Source organism: Acromyrmex echinatior, chromosome 3, assembly GCF_024713525.1.
Source record: "Acromyrmex echinatior isolate Ae372 chromosome 3, ASM2471352v2, whole genome shotgun sequence".
Lineage (NCBI taxonomy): Eukaryota > Metazoa > Arthropoda > Insecta > Hymenoptera > Formicidae > Acromyrmex > Acromyrmex echinatior.
Genome location: NC_141854.1, coordinates 23,759,535 through 23,780,053, shown reverse-complemented (window position 1 = coordinate 23,780,053; position 20,519 = coordinate 23,759,535). Strand labels below are relative to the sequence as shown.

The 20,519-nt window shown below is 30.6% G+C and overlaps 2 protein-coding genes across 4 annotated transcripts in view; one reads left to right on the top strand and one right to left on the bottom strand.

The window, feature by feature from the left end:
• The window catches only part of LOC105143367 (hypothetical protein), a 161,265-nt gene that overhangs the window by 102,023 nt on the left and 38,723 nt on the right, over positions 1–20,519 (bottom strand). The window lies entirely within an intron of this gene.
• On the top strand, positions 11,795–14,471 carry LOC147910373 (uncharacterized). Its single transcript, XM_087404594.1, has 5 exons — positions 11,795–11,942; positions 12,230–12,356; positions 12,994–13,043; positions 13,429–13,546; positions 14,239–14,471. The coding sequence occupies exons 1-5, from the start codon at positions 11,868–11,870 to the stop codon at positions 14,337–14,339; spliced, it is 471 nt and encodes a 156-aa protein (XP_087260720.1). The 5' UTR covers positions 11,795–11,867; the 3' UTR covers positions 14,340–14,471.

The following is a 20,519-nucleotide window of genomic DNA, read 5'->3' as shown; positions in this document are numbered from 1 at the left end:
GCTATTACCGTATGCAATATCTACTTTTTTCGCTAAATAACTGGGAGCAAAATAGAGAGAATGCACGTTCATGTTAAGTGCCTTTCTGCATAAATAAATGTATATGAAAAGACCGTAAATATTTTAAATAAATATCTTATTATTACGGTTGCTATGTATAACATCTGCTTTCCTTTCTAATTGATACTGTATTTATTTGGAAGAAAACAGGGAGAACATTCATGTTACGTATCTTTCTAAATAAAAGTATAATATAAAAAAGATCGTAAATACTACAAATATACAATAATAAATATATGTCTAGTTAATCTAGTATCGTTGCAACGGCAATATCTGCTTTCTTTCTTAATGATATTTTAATTATTTGGGAAAAGCGGAGAGAAATATCTTCTTGTCTGGTTTCTCACAAAATAATAGGTACGTACAGATTCTTAATTATAGTGCATATAATTTCTCAAAATAAAAGACGATTACGAAAAAAATCTCACTCACACTTTTTCTATATCAAATTCTTCAGATACAAAAATATGATGATTTTAAGATAGTGATATAAAAAAATCGCGTGAATGATAACTTGTCCCACATAAATCTATTTTTACGTGTGAAAATTCTACGACTGTCATTAACGTCCATTAAAAATTTTCTTTATAGAGTAATGTAACATATGTTTGCTGAGATCACACAACATACGACTCTCCATTTCATTTCATTCGTGCTCTCGCTTTAAAACAAATGTCTGCCTTTTACTTTGCGAGCAAGAGTATCTGCCTCACTTTTGGTCATATAAGCCACGAAATACTCCACGCATTAAGTACTAATGGAAAGCTGTCGGAACTATCTGACGCAACTTCGAAGATTTTCGCAGTCGTTGCTGCTTTTGTTTCGCGCCTCCGTTGCATCCGCGAAAGTCATGCTCTTACGAAACCCGACGTCTGCGATCGCATGGCGGAACGGAGCCAATAGACGTAGAGACAAGAAGGTATCACTTATCGACTGCATTTACTCTCGGAGGAACGGAGGACGGGATTCTCAAGTGAAAGTTAGCCGACAGCGGAGGGGAACAAAGTAACAAGGAGGAAACAGAAGAGGAACAAAATAGGTGCTAGGAGAGCGATGGAAAAAGAGAAAAAATAGAACGAGACAGATCCGATCCGTATGTTTTTCAATTGATCACACACTCCGCATACAAACGTATCGCGATCCTAATTAAAGCATGTACTATTTTATGCAAGGTGATAGCGACGATTTCTCTCAATGTGTTTAGCGCTTCAGTAATTAATGCTGCGCTTCTCACGACAGCGGCGAAGACGAAACGAATAAATGAGTTGAATCTATGAAAGAAAGTGTCTCGAGAGAAACCTCGGGAAAGATATACAAGGTGCGTCCCAAAATTTTCCCAACTTTTGAAATAAAACAACAACGGTTTACTTTTTTTTTCAAATTCAAATTGTTTATTCAAAGTAGTCCCCGTCGGACTCAATACAACGTTTGGCACGATCTAAAAGCATTTCAAATGAGTGTTTTATGTCGTTCAAAGGCACGTCCTTCAGAATAGTGGTACAAGCCCTTTGGATGTCTTCTACGTCCACATACCGCTTTCCTTTCATGGACAAATGCATTTTGCCGAATAGGTAGAAGTCACAAGGTGCCATATCAGGCGAATACGGGGAATGATTGATTGTTAAAATGTGATTTTTAGTCAAAAAATCAGTGACAAGTGTCGAACGGTGAGATGGCGCATTATCGTGTAACAAGGCCTACTTTTTGTAGGCCCAAATGTTCGGTCAAAATGCGATAAATCGTTGATTTGGGGATGTTCAATTCCATTTCCATGTATCTCACTGAAGATTTTGGCTCATGCTTGATGAAATTACGCACAACTTCGATGGAATTTTCGGTTAATTGTCGATTTTGGGCGACCTGTTGGCGTGCATTTAGTCCCACGACCGTTTGAATCGCGGGATTACCACTCATAAACACTGGCAGGGCTACACAAGTGTCACCATAAACTTGTTTCATAAATTATGGGTTTCGGTAAAATGTTTTACCAACGTTTAAAACAAAATTAATATGGTCTTTGTTCGAAGTCATTCTCGTACGATTGTCTACAACATACGGAATTGCGGACTCCATCACTCGTTTCACTGAACCAAATGTCATGAACTTTTACTGGAAGTCTCGCTAGGGATGACCTTTCAAACGGCGCAATCGAACACACGGATGGCGCCACCCGACCTATCCCTATTGAAAAAGTTGGGAAAATTTTGGGACGCACCTTGTATATCGAGATTCAATTAACACAGCAACCGAAAGACTTTTCAAATTTCGTTTTTGTGACAAAGGCATGCGAAAAGATTATTTTTTGTTTATTCCAAGAAAAAATTCTTAAATTTTTAGCATTAAACGCTTCGTTTAATCGAAACGATTAGTATATTATAAAATGTTGTTATAAAATTATAGAACATTCGTATTATCGAAATATATGTTTCTTGTAATGTTTAGCACCTTCAATACATAACAAATCAATATACTGTGCATTTATTAATTAATTAGCAATTCAATTAGCATATTATGCACGAGCAAATTTTTTTTTGTAATCTGTATGTCGAATATAATTATTACAGCATTTTACAATTAATATTCGCCGGTGCAAAAAATAGACATGTGTTTATAATTGGGGTGGTCTGGAATTTGACCATATGGGAGAGTTGAATCACTTCAAATATCTCATTCAAATTTCAGACCAAGCAGTTATCAAACTGCGATGGATCATGTCATTTTTATCTCACATTTCTCAAAATGTGAAAACATGATAGTCGCTGGCTTGATAACCGTGCACTTGACACATGAGTTTGAACGAGAAATTTGAAGTTCAACTCTCCCATATAATCAAGTCTCCTGGGCTCCTAATCTAAGAATTGAAATGTACGTTTAGTCGAACCCGGATTTCTTGCATTCCATGCGAGTTGCCTCGGTAGTCTAAAGACTTAGGACGTCTCGCACGGAATGCAAGAGACCTGGATCCGAGGTAATATTTTTCGTAATAAGAATTAATTATTTATTTAGATTTTAATATGTTATTCAACATTATTAAGATCGAAGATGCGAATAAGCATCAAGAATTTGTTAAATTCTTAGCCAATTTAACTCGTGATATTACTGCGGTAGTTTAATAGAGTTAGCGTTTTTAAAATCGAAAAATTATTTCGGCGCGCATTTCTGGAAACTACATATGTAGTATATAAATTCACACAAGAATCATACAAGCATTTAGAATCCAGCTAAACCGTTTAAGACCTTTGATTTCTATAGTTTGTGTTATCACACATATATGGTCCTATAATATATTATATTGTAAATATATATCTTATGATTAAATTTAATTAAACTTTATTTATTATAATTCTAGTGAAAGCTGTATGTAATCAGATTAATGTCAAAAATTGAAACTAATAATTACTAAAATTAGCAAGTTTTAATTATAAAAATATTGATTTAAAATTTTATTAGACTACATATTTTTTTTATCAGGATTATTATTTATTTTGATATACTAACTTGATTATGTCTCGTATATAGCATTATATTTTCATGAAAATCACACGCAAAGACGATAAAGAAATGATACAAAAGCAAAATGCATACTGTTATCATTTTAATCGTTCTTATTGCTATTAAACCTACTGAAGATAGAACGTACCAGCAAGCATGCGAACACATACTGCGAATTGTAGATAAGCTACAAAGGAAAAAGAAGATCCGTCTGGTGCTTTATCCAAGTTACGTCGAGATATCCTCATTAGATAAATTAAATTAATAAATCGCTACAACAAATAAACTAGAAAATTACGTTGCAATATCATTAATAATAAAAGGAAACATAAAATTATCAAGAATCAATAAAGGATTACTCACATTATAGATTATTATTCAATTATACCTACTATTAATTATTATTCATTTTCTCTGTATTCAAATACTTCAAAGTAAATTCTAACAATGAACAAAAATACGTTCTTAATCAATTTTATAAATATAGTAAAATGCTTAGTGAAAGAGAAATTCATGTGAACTTTATGCTAATAATGAATTTTTTATGCTAATACTGTGGTTCACGCAGAAAACACATTAACATATAATTATATGCGAAATATAATTAATGAACGAGATAATAATGATTAAAGATAATTGTGTATATTTTATTAATCCATTAAAAGCTTATTATATAAAATGTCTCTGAAATTTACTTGTTGCTGTAAATTATTTGGAAATTAATGTATCGAATACAATTGCTATAAGCGCAAAAATAAAAGTGTATAAGTACAAAGAAATCTTTAATCGTCTCATACTATAAAAACTTCTTTCGTTAATTTCAAATCTTAAATCTTGATCTCCTATATATTCTTGAAATTCACTGCAGTTCGAAACTTTTCTAGACTTTTAAAACATTCATCACCTCCTTTGTATCTCGGCATGCAATTAAAGAGGAAGCTTAGTACAGCCAAGTACTCTCGTTTCGAAGCTTCTCTTCTCTTATACGTCGTCTTCTTCGAGAGATTGCGAATGCTTCCTCCTGACTCAACGTTAATTGAAAATTAAAAATTAAATTTTTACACAGTCAGGCGTTGCAGGGATTACTGTATTAATACGGTACATAATATCGAAAAATTCTTGCCTTAATTATGTAGCACGTTCTAAAATTATCACGCTTAAATTACCAAGTACAAAGTATATATTCAATAAAATATATGATTATTTGTAAGATTGTATATAACAAAAAAGTAAAAGCATATTAGAAACTGATTTTTACATTTTTTTCTAAATAATAAATAAAAAATACGAAAAAATTCTGACAACACAAGTGTTTATATTAATGTTTATATTCTAGTTGAGTTCGAGATAATAAATAACTCCGTTAATTTTTGTACTGTCAGATTGTGGCCCTTATTCTGTAATTCTTAATGACAGTATAAACGACATCGTTACATTGTCATTACGTAGGTACATTTTATACATAGTAAAAATGCTGCTCAATGACAATACAATAATATCGGTTACTGCCATTACAGAATATTTCATACAACGATAAATTAATTAATATGATGTTGAAATCATTCAGGAAAGGAAACGGTAAGGAAAGTCCGTCTACGACTCACGTCAGCAAATATAATTTCTCTCCTCTTGAATTTTTCAGTCAACTGCCTGTTTTCCAAGCGCGTGATTTTGAAAAATTCCCTTAAAATAAATCGTGTAAAGTTTACATAAGCGTTATACGAATATGCTGGAGCAAATTATGAGGTGAGCTCTTTGGAAACGCACGAGTTAACGTAAACGCGACAGATTTTCCACTTGGCCGCTACATCATTTTTCGCGTCGCTCAGAGGCACTGTCTGACATCTCTCAATTTAAATATTGTAACGGCACTTCCCATTTCCATTTCGCTCGCGGTCATATGAGATAGTCGGAGAGATAACACGGGGACAATCCCCGGTGCGGCCGACGAGTGACGGTAGAATAAAAGAAAGACAACCGTGTGTAGCATGGAAAAAAGAAGAATTACGGGTTAAATTACGACAGTGTCCATATTTCCCTCGCATTTCCCTCGTCCGTCTGTTTCCCTGCGGCCCACGTCACAAACACTCTTCACTCTCTCTCCCTCTGCGAACTCTTGTTGCAGCAGCAAATACTCGATCTTTCAAGCCGCTTGCTCGAGCCGATCCCACGAGACAAGTGGCATCCTTTGAGAGATGCAAATAACCTGGATATTTCCGGTTTATAAGTGAATCGAGAACTTATTATTTCTCATTTTAACTCTTTCGTCATAATATATATGTAATATATACAATATATATGTTCAGTATTCTATTTCACATGCTAAGATTAAAAAAAGGTATTTATTCTTATTTAAAGTGAACTTTTATTTAGTATTTATTTAATGTTCTTTTTAATAATTATACTTCATTTTTATGCAAAGAATGTTAAAGATGCTCATCCTAAGATAACGCGCTGCGTTAATAGAAAAGTGACATAAAAATAAAAAATTAGCATTTTTGAGATAATACAAGGAAATGGACCTAAAGATAAAACCTATTTTTGTTGAAAAAACGACACATTTGTAGCTCATTTGCTTATATGAAAAAGTGTGTGATAAGGAATGAAATACTAGAATTGTTCGAATTTTGAAAAAAAAAAACTCATAACATAATTTGAAAGAATACAGTAAAAATATAATATGAAAAGAAAAATTAAAGTACAGAAATTACATATTTATTATCCTCATTAAAGATGTTCTAATCGAAAATTACAAAAAATGCTTTACTGACAAATTCTAATTTAAAGGTGTGTCAGTTATCTAAACGCGGTGATTTAGCCAGCAACCGGATTAAAATGCTAAAAATACTAAGAGAGATTAAAAAACATTAAAAAATAAAGATCTTTAAATCATTTTAATATATGAAAATTTTGCATATATTAAATTTATCCACACACACACACAAAACAATTTTGATTATAAAAATAACATATCAAACATGACAAAGCGTATTAGAATTTAAAATCAAAAAATGTTAAATTCAAAAAATGTAAAGAACACATTTTTGGTCAAAAAAGGAATACACAATTTAAATATAATATTTTATAGATTTTGATTTTCCTACGATGGCGATATTGAATAGAGAAAAAAAGTCAATAAAATTCTTTATCGAACTGGAGGCGTTGCGTGGTTAAAACCTGTATCAATGTATAGGGCATGATAAAATCCCACTGTGCTGTGGATATTGAAACCCCCGGTCAGTGTTTTACCCCTCTTAATTGCGTCGCGATTTGCATACGCCCTTTTTCACTAACACGGCAACGAGATACGGTTGGACAGAGCGAAAGAGGAAGGTAAGCAGGCGAGAGGACGAAGCCAAGCACATAGATCACGTACAAGGCAGATTGCAGGGTACGGACCAATCGCGGAATCAGGTACACGTGCAGTACGAGACGGTACATGATAGGGATACGTCTTATTATAGAACCCACGGGGTTCCATCTAGCGCTTCTATCGCGAGCGGGAATGGAGATACCACTAAAGGACAGAACAAGGATGAAAAAGAAAGAAGGGATGTTTCGCGGCAGAAGGAAAAGGAGCGACCGAGAGAGAGAGAGAGAGAGAGAGAGAGAGAGAGATATGAAAGGATAGAGAAATGGGAACAGAAAGAAACGGAAGGACAGAACAAGAGATCGGAATGAAGACAGAGAGAAGTTAACGATTACGTTGCGAGGGTCTGCTGACCCGCGAGGTCAATATTGTTACCTTCATTATTGGTACCTAGAACCAACTCTTTTCCTTGTCTATCTCTTTCATTTCGTCCATTTATCCCCCTCCACCATTGCGACGATCAGAGACACTCTTTTCCAAGTGGTACTTCGTGCGCTTACATAGCTGCGCTCCGAGCCAACAGAGTAGTAAATTTTCACGCGCAGCACGCACACGAGAGAGCTGTCCCTATATTTTCTCTATCCGTCCCGCGAAACTGATACCACCAGTATCGCCTGGTGCGCTATACGATACAAAGTATCTAGAAAAAAGCGCGAGATGAGAGATATACTTGCGCTGCCGTGCGATTCGTTACTCCCTTCTTGGGTATGTGCTCGCGAGAGTTAATACCGGATATTATGGTGTTACCGTCCAATCGGTAGGCACGACAAAGTATTCACCACGATGGGTGTAATTGCTAATAACGTCAAATAACTTCCTTCAAGTGAGATATATACATGTACGTGTATTTAATCAAAAATATAGCACAAAAGTCAAATAAATTTGTTATTCTCAAAAGATAATTTACAGATTGATTAATGGTTGGCTAAATAATGTAAATTTGTTGTATGTTATACTTTAGGATATTATTTGAGATCGTCAAAGTGATAATGTCAGTGTAATTAGAACAATGATTTTAAATAATTAATAGGTGAAAGCAAAAAAGAATAGAATGTAATAAAAATTTGTGAATTTAAGAAAAATAAGAGAATTTGGCTATTTTGAAAAAAGAGTATCAACTTTTTGTCTGAGATTTTTAAACTTCCTGAAAGATATTAAAAGTTAAAAAAATTAAAAAAATTAACCAATGGCGTTTATAGTAACAATATTGTTTCAGAAGACTACTGGAATTTTAATAATTTTGTGTATGATATTAAGATGCTGCTCATAAAGCCTGGATTTTCGTGGAGCGGCTGCAGATTACGAAATGTAATGAGATTAAACGTAAAATTTTTTTGTATAAATAAAGTATAGTATCAAAAAACAAAATTATTATTAGTAAAATTATTTACGTCAATTTTTGACGCCGAGAATATATCATATTATATTAATTTAATTTCATATTTAATTTCATAATGCAAGAATTATACATAGGTAGGTTTTGTTTTGAATATGAAATAAAACGGGAAGTAGAATAGCTGCAATGACCAATGCAAATTGAACAAAAGAGACAAATGTAGAATTACATTGAACGAAGCTAACGAATTTCCAAAACATCGATTTCGGTCACACGTGCCTGCACGCGCATCAATCGATTAGCCAGCAATCGCTTCAGCCTCGGCTTCATCCTGACGGCTTTTCGCCGAAAGTTATCATGAATCGATTGGTAATTACTCTGCTCCACCGAGTAGAATGATCAAGCTACACATGTGATTGATAACAAGATATCAATCTATACTATTTTCTCATGATAATCGTTAACGGAGACTATTTATTTTCCTGTATACTCTTCGACGTACTTCATTAATGTTCATTACACCTAAAGCGTAATAGTATAAGAAGAAAGAACGAGAGAAGAAATAGAAGATATGTTTTCTCTATCTATAATCTAATATTTACAAAAATATTTTAATAGGTGCATACAAGTGAGATATAGCGTACATATATTCTTTATATGATTTTTAAAGGGATTTATAACTGGCTATTATATGTGAAATTAAATTAAGAAATTAAGAGACAAATTACAAAAAATATAATCAAAACAAAATGGTCTTTTATGGACCAGCTGTATATTATCCACTATTCCAAATTGTTCCCATTCAAAGCTCATCATTAACGCGCGCGCGTTACATGAAAAAAGTATTAAAATAATAATATTTATTCCAAAAATTAACAAGAACCATCAACGTAATTAAAAAACAATATAAACACGTAAATGGGATTATCTTTTCTTCTTCAAATGCTCTGAAATGTAATAATAATTCGTGTAATAATATTCGCGTTGCAGTGCACTAATACAATGATATTTTGGATATACAATATACATTGCGAATGTCATTACTGACATAATACGATCAAATGTACTGCTTATGTATTATTTGCTATTATTTTGTATAAATAAATAAAAAAATTATTGTTAAATCATGTATTATCTCCATCTTATAACTTCAGGATTTGAAACTCATTATGTGAAAAAGCTTACACAAAAGAGAAATATGCAAACAATTAAAATTACATTTCTGTTAAGAGTATTTTTACTTGTAAAAAATAAAAGACCCTTTCGTGTGAAATGTTTCGGATGAAAAGTGATTGCTGAGGAGGTATTTTGAACTTAACGTTGTTTGTTTTCTAAGTAGAGGGGACAGAAAGATATGAAGACCCTCCATTTTTTAAAATAAAATTATATGTTTTATTTACATAATATGATTTCTCTAATTATTCTGCATGAAGTAAAGATATCAAAAAATCAACAATTTACGAAATATTTTATATTTTATTCTGACACATTAAATATTTATTTCAAAAATTATCCATTTTGCCTTATACATATTTTTTTAAAGCAACTATGTGTTTTGTTTGCACCAATTGATTCATCTCATTATTCTATTCATAAAAGTATTAGGAATTATAAGAGAATTAATAGTTACGAAATACTTATGAGATATTTATCTCAGAATATGCTGGAATAAAATATCCCATATAAAATATCCCATAAAGTATTAGTTTTGTAACATCTCTACCTTAATACTTTTATATACAGAATAATTAGGGGAATCACATTATGTAAAAAAAATATATAATTCCATTTAAAAAATCGGAAGTAATGTTTATGAAAGAAAAACGTGATTCAAATATATATATATGTACACATATATGTATATTGAAAAAATATATACATATCCATATATATTCTTTTGGCCCGTAATGCAATATTTCTGCGATCTGCATGACCTCGAAAAACATGTTTTTTATGTCTGCGTTCGTGTTTGGCTCGGAATGGCGTATATTTATATTTTTTACGTTTCACGTGTAACTTCGCGCGTTTTCTACTTTCTATAAAAAATAGATGGAATATATAACAAGTGAAAAAAAGGTAAGCATGCTTGAAACGCAAAAATACGGTTCTCCCTTCTAATGATCTTCGGTAGATCCCGCGGCAGTAAAGAGCACGAATGCGTTTCGAGAAATATCGATCGGCGCACAGCCAAGTCACGAGATCATCGATCTGACAAAAGCAAACATGAATCACGATGGTTTGCAGCCGCGTAAGGCGTTCCGTTCTTCGTTTACCCTGGAACGCTACATCACGCGGTTCCTCGCCGCGTTTTATTACCCGCCGTTATTGTTAGTTGTATGTTTCTCGCCGGGGGCGTAATACCCAAGTGGAATCGAGCGAGACTCTTAGAGCGGATGATGTAAGAAGGTCGTTAATTATTTTCGGCCCACAGGTACCACGGCGTAGAAGAAGTGCGCGGTCTGCGCTCGCGATTTATCCATGGTGCTACGAATACGTGATCTATCATGGTGGGTAAGCTTGGATTTTTTAGTTCCCGTAAGTCTTATCTGTGTCGTATCTCCGCGGAGTCCAGTCACAAACGTCTTCCCACTCTATCACACAGTATTGCCGTACATCTTTACAGTAGTACATTTTAAAGGCAACGTTGCTTTTAAATAAGACCAGTCATATTAACGACCGGGTCATATTAAGTTGATTGAAGTTGATCATATTAAGTTGAACTATAATTACCACATTGTGCTACAAAAAAAAATCTAACGTGTTTATTATTTTGTTAAAGACTTATACTTCTGTGTATTTTATCACTATTAAGCATTAGTTTTGAAAAAACTTTGAAAAGAATCATAACTAAATAGCGGTGTACAAATTTTGCAAACACATATCAAGATAAAAAAATCCATAAATTATAGTTCGATTTATTTAAAAATAGTTCCTGTGTAATTCAGTATTTACACTACTGTTTCAACAAGTGTTCTTAAAGTCAACATGATAAATTATTTTTTAAATATTTTATTCTTTAAGGAAAAAAATGCAAGTAAAACGTCAGTTAATATTTGAAAGATCCATTTATTCTACAAAAAGTTCTCACGTATAATTTTATATACATGTTCTGGCAAAAATTAAAAAATAAAATCTCTTAACATTTAATTAAAAATTTGCGTGTGTGTGTGTGTGTGTGTGTGTGTGTGTAATGCATTTATAAAACCAACAATAAACAAAAGAAAGTCTAAATTAATTTCAGAATAATCGGAATTACTTGCTTCACATGTTAAACGTTACATAAATTTTATTTTGCACTTTTATACTTGATAAAAATTGACTTATCACGAAATGAAAAAGGTACACATTAAAATCGAGCACGCAAAAATCCAGCACACTTGTTTATACGAAATAAAAAGAACGTCATGTCGATTTTACAGATAGGACAGATAGGATTTACGATCAGCACATCTGTTTATACAAATGCGATAAATAACATGCAAGTAGTATTGCGTTGTATAAGTTGTACAATCAAATTAAGTATGTATATATCTATATATATCGTATTCGAAATATCGATATGTCAGTAGCGGTCTTGGAGTGTGCTGTAACGAACGTACGAATTATTATATGTTACAATTAGAACATTTCAAGATAAACAGAATGAAGATTCTAGTGTTTGCTACGTGTATATTGGCCGCTGTCGTAAGTACTAACAATTAGTGACAAATAATCTTCTTTATGGAAACCGTGCATGAAAGATTCGATTAGATATCTTTATAAATTCCATTTAAATTACATGTCAATTTAAATTACATATCCCCGAAAATTATTTAAATTCCAGATTTAAAAATTCATTTTGAAATATTAGTGTCAAGCAAATCCCCATTTCTTAATATTTCTTGTAATATAATAGTAGATTATTATTTATAGAAAAAAAATTTTAAGTAAGAAATATGGAATAAAGATATACTAACTTTTGTGAATTTTAGACAGTCAATGATGCGATGGTATTCGATAATATCATTAACACTTTAATGTCAAAGGCAGTCGATCTTAAAGATCTGATTAATTTTCATATGACGTTTGCACAATGTGTCGTAAAATTGGGTTTATTGAGTAAGTGTTTTAATTGAATAATAAATAATTATTAAATATTTTATTAATATGCTTAAATAAACAAAATAATAAAACTCATAATTTATATTACGTCATCATTAAAAAAAAATTATCATCACAGCTGTCATCAAAACTTCATGTTTTAGAATTAAATCTAGTGCTCAATAAAATAGCAACGTAAGATATTTTAATTCCTCTTTTATATTCATATTTGAAGTATTATTTTTACAATGTCGTACGTTGGAATACTTTTAGCAATTTCATTTTCATTATTATTGTTTACACTATTGAATAGTTTATAGTGTATTTAAAAAATAATTTATTGAATACAAAAATAAATATGTGTGTATGTATAGTTATGATATACTCTTAATTATTTTATATACTATATTATATCATTATATTTATAAGTTTTGCATTATGTTGCATTATATTGCATTATACTTTGTTCTTTAGATATTCGATTATCATAATCAAATTTGTCTCTGAGTAAAAGAGAGAGAAAGTTTCTTGAAAAAGAATTCATATTCCGCGATCCAATATCACTTTCGAAAAGCAATTCTCCGGGAATAACTATATACCGCTTCATGCATCTGGAATTGTGTTACCTATATCAGAAACCTATCATATATTGCAGAGATCGCCAGCCCTGAGATACCCTTCTGTATAGCAGAAAAGAAAAACTTGGTAAGTAAATATGTGTATTCAAAATATTCACACACACACACACACACACACGCACGCGCGCGCATATAAATAAGAAAGAGAGAAATTAAATCAGACAGATAAAATTTATCTAAATTCTAATACGACTCACATTCTAAATTAATGTTATCAAAATTCATCCAAAAATACGTGCATGTAAAAATAGATAATTACGTACATAATTTGCACTATCAGAATAGTAGATGTGGAATACAAAATAAAAGATTATAAATATTTTGCCTTATTTTTAAATCTAGATTAAAAGATAAAAGATTAAAAAATTTAATGATATATCATATATATATGATTTATATTATAATACATTTAAATCTTATAGCTTTTTTGTTTAACTATGTTTCGATTCTAGCTCGATGAAGAAGATGGAATAAAGTGGGATGATACTCTAGATTATCTTACGACAATCATTCGTGACACGAGCAAGAAAGATAAAATAAAGGAGATATTACAAAAGTGCAAAGAAGAAGGTAATCAATATTTTAATAATTTAATATATGTATATATAGTTATATACACAGTTAACACAAAAAGTATTCGTACAGGAAAGATGTCTTTTTAAAAAGATCTTTAGAAAGTAAACATTAATTAGCAATTTATTAACAAAGAAAAAATAGATCGCAATTTCTCAAAACTACTTTATCTAAAAAGATATATAATATATCATTAAAATATATTATATAAAAGAAGAAATTGTATTACTTGGACGTACAAAAAATATTCAATAATCAAGAAATTTAGTTTCTAAAATCATGAATAAAATTATTTTCGCAAAATTTTTTTGTTTATAACATATAGAAACTATGTATTATTGGATAAATCCAGGTGAAATTATTCGATATGGATTAAAATTATTCAATTATTCCCTAGAATAATTCCCTTTTTATTATGTTTTTTAGTGAAAATAGAATAATTTCGAACGGAATTCATTCCATAATACATCTCCTGAATGTACTCTCTCTTATTGTTAATAAATTTTTTTATCAATATTCAATTTTTTATACAAAAATCAAATTTTTTAATATAAAAATCTGCTCTGTATAAATATTTTTTGCATTTATTGTTTATGAAATCTGCCTTATGTATAATACATATGCAATGTAAAATATGCATTTAACTTATAATGTTATAAAACAAAATTTTAACGCTTTCTTCTTTGTAGGCGATAACTTCCAGGGAAGCAAGAAAGAAAAAACCCTCAAATCCATGGAATGTGGAACGGCAATGGTAAAAGTCATTGGACGAAAACTAATATTGTTATAAAATAAAATTATAAAATAAATTTTTTCTTGAAATGAATTTCTTGTTGAATGTAAAAAATAATATATAGAATATATATGTATATATAAAAGTTATATATAACATAAAATTTATTTCCTATCTTATTGTATAAAATGTTTAAATTTTCCTATCATTCTTTGGATATAGACATTTTTTATAGATACTATAGATATTTTTTATAGAAATTTTTAAAATACAAAAAAATTAAAACAGGAAATAATTTTATTAGTATATTTAATAGTTCGTATAAAAAGAGTATATTGATCCATCGCTGATTTAATAAACAATGTTTAAAGAACTATCAAATAAAACATTTTCTCAAGTTTATAGTTTATATAAATAGTTTTCTTGTATGTGATTCTCAATAACATACATACACACTGATAGATTTAAGACATTTTTATTATTAAGATAATTTCTCAAAGTGTTCATGGATTAAAATTTTCTCGAAACATGTTAAAAATTTTAGAATTAGCATAAAAATACATGAGAATTCTGTCGACTTTGAAATATTAAAAATGCAGGATTCTTTAAAGGCATAAATAACACTCACTTGCAACAATAATAAAAAGAAAAAGACTGGTCAGCGAGAGTAATAAACTTACTGATGACACATCGTCCCGCCCTTATTTATTCAAACAAATAAAGTAAGATACTCTTGCTAATATTTATTGTATAAATCTTTAACCAAAAAGAGTATCAGATGAGTTATTCAAAATAAAGTTTTTTTTTAAAAACGCAGAAGATTTAATATTTATATTTTAATTAAATATCAACTAGAAATATATCTACACTCAACACAAATTATGAGAAACGAAATGATCATACTCGTGAAATCTGATATTTTATTAAAGTATGTCGAAGTATAACTGTTGTGAAATACTCTGTATATTATATACATACGAGAAAGTTATTAGACTTCACATTATTAATAGTGATATAAAATCAAATTATAAATAAGAATAGTTCTAAAAAAATTAGAAAAATAAATCTAGTGTATTTGTTATAAGAATAAATGCAATTAATAATTATCAGCATATTTATATTTAATAAATGAATTAGTTAATAATAGCCTGGCAGGACAGTATTTCTTTTTATATTTGTCATTTGTGTTTTTCCAATGCATACCAAAGAAATCTAACAGACTATTGCATTTTTAATACTATTCAGTTTTATAGAGTTTCTCTCATTATTCTATAAATAATTTATTTTTATTCTAAAAATCTCTCTTATAGACAGTACAATTTTACGTATAAAATATTAAATAAATGAATTGTTCAATTCCAAGATTATGTACTCTAATCCATCCATTCTAAAATAACAGATCTCTGTAAAATGTCACGTTTATTTATCCTATATTATATTATTTTTTATATATATTTCAATATTATATGTACAATTTTTATAGATTTTTAGAGATTTATTAATAAAATAAAAAATAATTTATTCATCTCACGATTGCTTCACTGTCGCCTAGTACTTAGTAGGCCTCCTCCTTTCTTGTCAGATTCCTTCGCTGCATTCGCATACAACACAATACAATACTCGCGAAAGAACGGTTAATTATAATCGCGCATATTAATCACCACACAATAGAATAACCTCACGTCACTTCGCACGACACTTCCGACGTTAATCGCACGCGACGCGCATTTTGCTATTGTATATTGCGACGGAATCTCATCGAAACGCAATCGTGAAAGTAACGTGAAATTATCATCAGTGTGATAGCTGTGAATCTTGCATGGATTAGCACAACAAATGAAATCTCAAACAGCAGCACAGTCGAAAAAAAAACTGTGCATTTCCTCATTTTAACATTTGTGCTCCATTTAAAAAAATTGAATATATCAATATTTCTCTTCAATTCTATTAACATTTCTTTTTAACTTAATAATTCAGAAAGAGAGAAATATATTTTAAGCCTTAGTCTTTCTAAACCGAAAGTAACAACTTCGTAGGAATATGCAATCTATTCGTATTACGTAAACGGCAGAAAATTTTAACAAGTCATAAACGATACAATCACGTTTACCATCTTTAAATTAGTGTTTATCGTTATAGGTACTAAACTTTGCAATTCAAAAATAATTTTAAAAATTGAAGAACATATTTAGAAATTAAAGAAGAAATTATATTTCTATCTAATGTTGAAAGATTAATTGCAGATTAAAAGAGACGAACGAGCCACAAAAATACGATGCTTCATGCACCTATCAATTTCTTATTCCATTTCACGGAAAATGATCTATCTAATTAAAGTGCATATACTAGGAAATATAATCAAAACAAAAGCATTTAAAAAATCCAAGAATTTTCCCAATTTAGATAAACGTTGATAATACGTCACTAATTTTCTCCGTTTATTATTGCCGCATGTTGCTTCTTTATTATATCTTTTTAACTCCGTTGATTCCTAACATTAGGAGGCCAATTAATTTAAGTGCCTCTTGAATCATTAAAGGATGAAGGCCCTGAGAGCCTAGACAAGTCGTATTCACACCGATCGTACATCGCTCCGTCTAAAGTAATTATAAAATATTGTTCAAAATAATTTATAATTTATAAAACAGCGTTATAAACGGCTATATAATTGCATCATTTCAAGCGAAAAGCTATTGCAAAAATCGTTAAATTTTGTAACATTAGACAAAGCGTTAAAATAACATTTTATATGCTATACAATTTATTGAATTAAACACTGTAATATGTAAACATCGAAACGATGTAGAAATTTCATAAATTTTATAAAGGAAAAGCATCAATCGAGAACTGCGAGAGCAAAATTCAATAATATTTTACATTCATTAAATTTTTATAATTTTTCGTGCAACAAAATTAAAAATTAATATAAACTACAATATATTTTATATTATTTTATAAATTGCCGAGATTTAAGATGATGTTGTAGTCCAGTGATGGACGAGTAATTTACTCGGAAAGATGCATGTGCAGTAAAAGTCCTTGTGACTTCAGCTTTAATAATGCGGAACAGCATTCTTCATGAGAAACATTTTGTATTAAAATTACACACTGCGTCGCATGCATAAAATTTTATGTAATTTCGAGCTTGAAATCAAGTGTGTCCAAAAAGATTCCTATGAGTAAATCACAATAATTTGTCTTATCGGCACTTTTCTTGTATTGGATTTATTCCTGAAGCCACAAACTATTTGTTTTGTTTCGTTTAATAATTTTTCTATTATTCTTATTCATATATGTAATTAAACATTTTTTTTTTATTAAGAAAGAAATAAACTACCAGAAAATACATTCGTATCATCGTATAACAAGGTATAGTAGAATGTTTTCCACACGTTGACATTAAATAATTTCTCAGAAAAGATCATGATAAATATCACTTCTCTCTATCTTTTACGCGTTAATCCGCAGATTAACATATGAAAGCTTCAGTTATCTAGAAACTGTGCGTTTTACGACAATTCTGTTAAAAGATCGGCTTTCAACCTCGGCGGCACGTTATTTTCGGCGTGATACCTTTTACGAGGGTCGTCTCTTTATGGTTACACCTCATCACTCGGATATTGCGCTCCTGTTACGCGCCGCAACAGAAAAGTATTTACGGAATTTAGTTTAGAAATTCGAACGAAATACGAGCAAGACCAAACAATTTCGCAAGACGTAATAAAATTTAAAAAAGATATTTATCATGATTAGCTTTTTCTAAGAAACATGTTACGAATTTATACACATGACTAAAATGTTTTGAATTAATTTCCATATTAACATAATTCTCATAAAAGCATCAACTATCTTAATAGCTTATATTTAAAATTGTTAATAAATCAAATTAATATTTTTAGCTAAACATAATAAGTAAATACAGAGATTCAGCGAAAATTAAATAATGAACAAACCTAGATGTACATACTTATTTTATCATTAATGTCAAAGTATATATAATTGAACAGGCCAGATAGTTTAGGATACTCGTACGGAATACAAGAAATCCGAGTTCAAGTCCCAGTCGAGGTAAATTTTTCACAAATAAATTTATTTAAGGTTTTCAGCACATTAACACTCTTTTAATATGATATCGAATCGAAGATTGAAAATTTGCTTGTTAATTTAATTTAATTTGTGATATTATTGCAGTAGTTTAATTGCGTTTAATAAAGTCCGGAAAAATTTCGGCGCGCAATTTGAATAACTACAAAAATATGATATATATATACATATATATACATATATATATATATATATATGCATGTACATATATAGGATAATTCACTGTAAATTATTTAGGCATTGAGAAGATCTAGCTTTGACCGTTATAGACTTGAATATGCCTATACTTAGTATTTAATAAAAGTCTTATTATTGTATATAATTGAATGTTTTGAATGTTTATAAGAGAGTTTTCTCGTTGAAAACTAGTAACGGTCTAGAAAATTCGATACATCCGGCCTACATCAGCCTATACACTGTATTATCTATACGCGAGAAAATAATGTGCAAAATATTCCTTGATATAAAAAAAGAGGAAACATAAATAACTCTTGTGCTTTAAAGATATAAAACTAAATCGGCGAAAGAAGCCGCAGGGAGACGACAGCAGCGACGACGACTGGGTGGCGGTTGGCGCGGTCTGACGCACCATGAACTTTAGTGGCTATATCGATTGTGTGTGCACCGCGGAGCCAACCCCAGCAGACACCTTCTGGTCTGCTGCCGCCCTTGACACCCGTTCCCAGACGACGTGGCTCCTACGCTCGAGCGCAATGCCAACGGCAGAGAGAGGATCGTGCGTCGGCGTCGGAGGGACGAAGACGATGGAAGGACATGCGTCAACATGCGGCGAGACGCGCGCGATTCTGCAGTCGAATGCGGATTTATTTAAGAAAGTGAGAAAGAAAGAGAAAGAAAGAGAGAAAAAAGGTAAAGAATCTTCTCTACTTTAGACATTTTTCCCTCCTAAAGTTCTAAGTTCGTTGATTCTAAAGAAAACTTTGCTGTAGCTTCTACTACCGAAGAGAATTAAAAAAGAACGGTTTGAATAAAAATATTTTCATTTTGAGACACATATAATATGTGAGATTATTTGATAAGATTATTCTCAACACACATACAATATTTATATTAACTGTGAAATATTTTGCAGATTTCTTTTTTTTTAATCTAGGATATATCTACACTTCTGTAATATCGAAAACATTTTATGAGAAGATTACTGAATCGTCAAGTTTGCGATTTATTTGTATATACATCGTTTTATATAATTCAAATTTCATTTTTCTTCGTCATAATGTTATAAGAGAACGAGAATGAAGACACATGTGTTTCGTTAATAATGTATGTACACTTGAGTACCGTGTTCTCCTGACAATGCTGAAGAGAAATAAAGACAGATAACGAGAGAGAGAGAGAGAGAGAGAGAGAGAGAGAGAGAGAAAGAGAGAGAATTTATCAAAATTTCATATAAAATTTATATTCATATTTTTCGTAGCAAAGATACGATATGGCGATAATTTAAATATATGTGGGCTACGACACGTTGAAATAATAAGATCCCGTGCTGATTAAACAAAATGAAATCTCAGAAACTTGTTTGGCGAACGTCGTTTACAGTGCATGCGGCATTTACAATCGCTGGCGATATATATTTTTTTTAAGAGAAAAAAATTAATAAATGGTTTATAAAACTTTCAAAGTTTCTCGATATAATATTAAACCAGTGAAATTGCTCGTCGAAATTTTCGATTAGTGTACTTTCAATCACGTTTCTTTAGAATTTAAGTCGAAAATGTACTTTTTGCAGCATAAAATTGACTCCCGTTTATTTGTTAATAACTTTTTAACTACAAAGGTATGCAAACGAAAAATCAACTTGTTTTGGAATGTGCGAAAATCTATCGATTAAGATTAGTTAAATCTAATTTATTCGTGGTTGAGCAAGTATGAAATTATGCCCTTCTAAAATTGTTTCTTTAAATAATTTTTTTATGAGAAATGTGCAAACGAAAATTGAAAATATGGATACGTGTGCAAACAATAAAAAAAAGTTAATTTTTTCAAAAGTTAAAAGCCAATATCACACGAATGAAATTGAGAATATATTTATACCTACTCGCAAAAAAAACACGTGTATTTTTGAGAATTTTTTTGAAAAAATTTAAAGACTTTTTGAAACAAATGTTTATG